The sequence below is a fragment of the Aptenodytes patagonicus genome, chromosome Z (genome assembly GCF_965638725.1).
Source record: "Aptenodytes patagonicus chromosome Z, bAptPat1.pri.cur, whole genome shotgun sequence".
Classification (NCBI taxonomy): Eukaryota; Metazoa; Chordata; class Aves; order Sphenisciformes; family Spheniscidae; genus Aptenodytes; species Aptenodytes patagonicus.
This window is the reverse complement of record NC_134982.1, coordinates 32,343,608-32,347,800: the sequence shown is the minus strand read 5'-3', so window position 1 is coordinate 32,347,800 and position 4,193 is coordinate 32,343,608. Positions and strand designations below refer to the sequence as shown.

The 4,193-nt window shown below is 45.1% G+C and overlaps 1 protein-coding gene across 1 annotated transcript; it reads left to right on the top strand.

Annotated features, from left to right (window-relative positions):
* The first annotated feature begins 200 nt into the window (after positions 1–200).
* LOC143172624 (relaxin-3-like) lies at positions 201–3,455 on the top strand. Its single transcript, XM_076362264.1, has 2 exons — positions 201–432; positions 2,776–3,455. Exons 1-2 carry the CDS (start codon positions 201–203, stop codon positions 3,141–3,143), a joined length of 600 nt encoding a protein of 199 aa, XP_076218379.1. The 3' UTR covers positions 3,144–3,455.
* The last annotated feature ends 738 nt before the right edge of the window (positions 3,456–4,193 follow it).

Here is a 4,193-nt window from a genome sequence, read left to right as displayed (position 1 = left end):
CAGCGCCGCCCTCAGCGAATAAAAGGCGGGAGGCGGGCGGGCAGCGGCGGCAGCGCGCGCGGCACGCGGGGCGGCGGCAGTTGGGCTCGAGGTCGCGAGCGCGGGCGGTTGAGCGGCCGGCGGGTCCGCCTGGGAGCGCGCCCGCCTGGGAGCGCGCCCGCGGGACGGGGACGACGGGGACGGGGAGGGCGGCCGGCGCCATGGGGGCCAAGCTGCGACTCCTCTGCGCCGCGGCGGCGCTGCTCTGCGCGGCGCCGCCGGGGCAGCCCAGCGGCCCGGGCGCGGCGGCCGCCGTGCTCCCCGCAGGCGAGGGGGACGGGTACGGGGTGAAGCTGTGCGGCCGGGAGTTCATCCGCGCCGTCATCTTCACCTGCGGCGGGTCCCGCTGGAAGCGGCTCTCCCTGCGGGCGATGGAGCCGGCGCCCGCGGCCGGTGAGTGTCCGAGGAGCGGGCGGGGATGGACGGGGCGGGGCGAGGCCAGCGGCCGCGCCGGACGGGGCAGCCCTGTCAGGCGGCTCCGGGACGGCGGTGCTGCCTACCCAGACCCACGGGCGGAGGTGGCTCCCGGGGCGCCTCGCCTCGGTCGGGAGAGGTCCTGTGAGGAGAAGTGGGGGGAAAATGGGAGGGAGGCAGGGAAGGGCGAGCGCCCCGCGGCGCTTCTCGCTCCTCCCGCCCTGAGCCGCAGTGGGAGCCTCCCCGTCCCTCTCTTTCCTTCTCGTTCCCGATGCCGGTCGGCATTTCCCGTGACTTCTGAAAGGAAACTCGCAAATTTAGAGGGGAAGACCCGGCAGTCGCTGAGGCGTTATTAGCCGGGATAACCTGCAAAGTTTTTGGTCTGTTCAGAGTCATTGCTCTGCACAGGGCTGAGCAGCCCTGCCGGCGGCCGAGGCTCACTGAACTCTTTTTATTTAAAAAAACCGACAAACAATGAATCACACTTTTTTTCTTCCTGGCCACGCGGGGAGGTGTGATGCACCCTTGGAAGCGGTAGGGAGTGCCTCTCGCTATGGCTTCGCTCCCTTCCCAAAGCTCGGTAAATCTTCGGGCTGGGAGACCTGGCTCAATTTTCCCTCTCTGCCAGGAGCTTTAAAGCAGTGCTCCTCGTCTTTCTGGGCTGTGCTGGGGACAATATTGGATGTGGAATCGTTCGGGTTTTTTTTATCACTTGCTTGTGCTGCTCTGTACAAAAGAGTTGGCACGTTGGAGGATGGATGGGACTCTCTGGTGCTACAGGTTACAATTTAAACAGCAAGAACTGCTTTAGGGATCTTTGGTGAACCAGTTAATGGGTAAAATATTCCTCAGAGAATCTTACTGTCGTGTGTTCCAAGTCCAATATATTAAGAAAGTGTAAGCAGATGTTTTTTGGGCTGTGTTCTCAAACTACAGTAATGTAACAGAGTAATTTCAAGTGATGACTTTTATGTTGATACTTTGAATTGTGAAAATAACATTTTTAACAAGGACAAAAGTTGGAATTATGGCTAAAACGTGCACTGGAAGAGCTTCTTTTTTCTTGCTTAAACATGCTGTTGATGAAATAACATTGGACCTCAGGCAGCTAACAAAGCCAGTATTTTGTGTTTCTTGTGAGTTTTTTTGCTTGGTTTTTTTTCAACAGGCTGAGTAGAAGATAAGTTACCTTTGTAATTGTAACAAATTACATATGTACGGCCTCTGCTGGGATTGTGTTCTTTCCCAGCAAACTTTGTTTTCCTTTTTATTAACAGTAGCTTCTGAAAGCGTCAGTCACTACGAAGCCCCCACTGTCCTGCATGCTGTCTAACTAAGTCTTCCCTGCCCCAAAAGACTACTAAATAGCAGTTACTGTCTAATCAGTAAAGTAGCTACAATCACTTTTATTTTTGTACATATTCAGGCAGCTGTTCTACTGAAAGTTAGCTTCTATATATTAATTAGCCATATTAAAGTAAATATAACATTCAGTGGATGTTCTCATGTTCTTTCAGCTTTCTGAAACAAAAAAACATATTAACAGCATTAAGACCACAAGACAAACACTTATTTTGGAATTTTTTTTAACTTAAGAATTGAAGGAGCTGCTTTTCTTCACATTAGCTGAAGTAAGCAATGCCACTTGCCTTGCAGAAGTAAAACCAAGAGAAACAGTATGAGGTGAAAGGAAGTAGAGCTGGATTTTTGAGAACACTTCAGTCAGTGAGAAAAAGTGTGTTTCTAAGTAAATTCTGCAAGCCTGTGCTATGCCTTGAGAAATTAAAGAAATGAGTGGAAAGCATCGGCTGAAAATAGCTATAGAAAAATACAACTTACAAGAAGCAGTTCACATATGATATTTGCTTATTTAGTCCTCCCTACATTTATTCTTCGTATGATGCTAGTTTGTGTGATTGTACGTGGGAGAGGATTGGTCTAATCTAATTCATGAGCCGCTTGACATAGCTGTGTGTGGTTTCTGGGTACATGTCTTTACAACAAAATTTTGTTTCTATAGAAATATTGAGACTTCTATATCAATAACACTGCAGATGTGATAGGATGTCTATACCTCAGTCATGGTTGTAGCCGTGTACTCTCCATGCCTAACAGACAGCATAGCCTTTAAAACATAAAAATTCCCCTAAAAGTAAGCTGTAAGTAAATCATGGAGTGGAGACTCTGCAGTACTGACGGTTCTCCTAGATAACAGTGCTTTGCTTATTAGTAACTGAATGGTTTTCATTGCTATTTCTTAGAGCTACATGCTCCTTTTGATATTCCTTCTACAATCTGAACTTAAGTCTTCTCTTTAAACAGATTCTGCACAAACAGAAAGTAACAAACTACTGGGAAACTTCAAGCTGCAATCAATTTGGGGTCCTGAAGCGGAGCAGCTGCAGAGAAGCAGCCCACTTCTTGGATGGGAGATGTTTAAGGACTTGTATAGTTTAAATGACTATAATGAATATGTACCTGTGGCAGATGACTTCAAAGAACTTGTTCGCCAGGTAGAAGAAGCTGTTCAGAAGGACAGGGGAGGAACAGGAATTGCAAACCCCATGGGATCAAACAGTTATCTTTGGGCCCGGTATCCCAGAAGAAAACGGGAATCTCTGGGTTTGGCAGGAATGTGTTGCAAATGGGGCTGTACAAAAGCTGAAATTAGTACTATATGCAGAGTTTAAAATCCTCTCTGCACTTATGCATGAAATCAATGTTTGTTGCAGTGCTACTTGATTGAATACTGTATGGAGGAAGAAAACTCACTGTATTTTATTTTGTCTGTATGTGCCAGTGAATACTGCTGGTTTTCTTTAAAAAAAAAAAAAAAATCCACAAGTGTAATTGTAATGACTTTGTTTTGCTGCAGTAACTTTTAATCTATATTTTTTACTAAGTCTTTTCATTTTAATGTTGAGACTTTACACTTATATTAAAAATGTATTATATCTTTGTAACACTTTAGGAAGAACTTCAGTGTTTCATTAAAGTGTAATTATACTAAGTGTTGCTGAATTGTTCTTTCTCTGTCAACAGAAAGAACATCCAGCGATGTTCTTGAAATGAGATTCATAGTATAAAGCTGTACAGAAAGGATATTTTGCCAGTTGAAACTCCACTCAACACTGGCTTGCCGATTATTTTGAACACACTTTTTCCATTTCTGTGTAATTGCAGAATTGTTTTATGCAATATCATCTTTCTAGAAACTTTATCACAATACAACACTTGCAGCCTAAATATTTCTCCACATTCATGGATGGGCTTAAATAGTTAGTGGGTGAAGCATTAACACTTTAATTATTCCTTGTTTGCCTTACTTCCACATTTATTTCCTACTACTGCTAAGTGAGAGTGGATGTGCTTCAAATAACTTATTCTGCAGACACTCAGGCATCTTCCTGTGTGTTCTTTGGTATGCTGGTCTACACTACTTCAGCTGTATTTCTAAGTTGCTAATTGCTACTGTATTTATAAATAGCTAATTTAATCTTCGTAGTTTCTAAGGTTTTTGCCTTCCTGGCTCTTTTTCTCAGCTGTAACAAGTTGTATTTCTAGCTATGTTGTTGATGACTTGAGGTTTTTGGTTTTTTTCTGACCTTTATGATGCTCATGGTAACTTAACATAGCTTTGTAGGAGTATACTATACAGACTCAGAGTATATTTCATAGCTTAGACTGCACAGTTGTTAACTTTGGCTTCATTCTTCAAATTGTCTTTTGAAAAGTGTTCT

Bases quoted from the DNA above. Each gene is read 5' to 3' on its own strand.
- LOC143172624 (XM_076362264.1), top strand. From the start codon at position 201: ATGGGGGCCAAGCTGCGACTCCTCTGCGCCGCGGCGGCGCTGCTCTGC. The intron at 433-2,775 runs GTGAGTGTCCGA...CTCTTTAAACAG, and splicing joins GGAGCCGGCGCCCGCGGCCG to ATTCTGCACAAACAGAAAGT.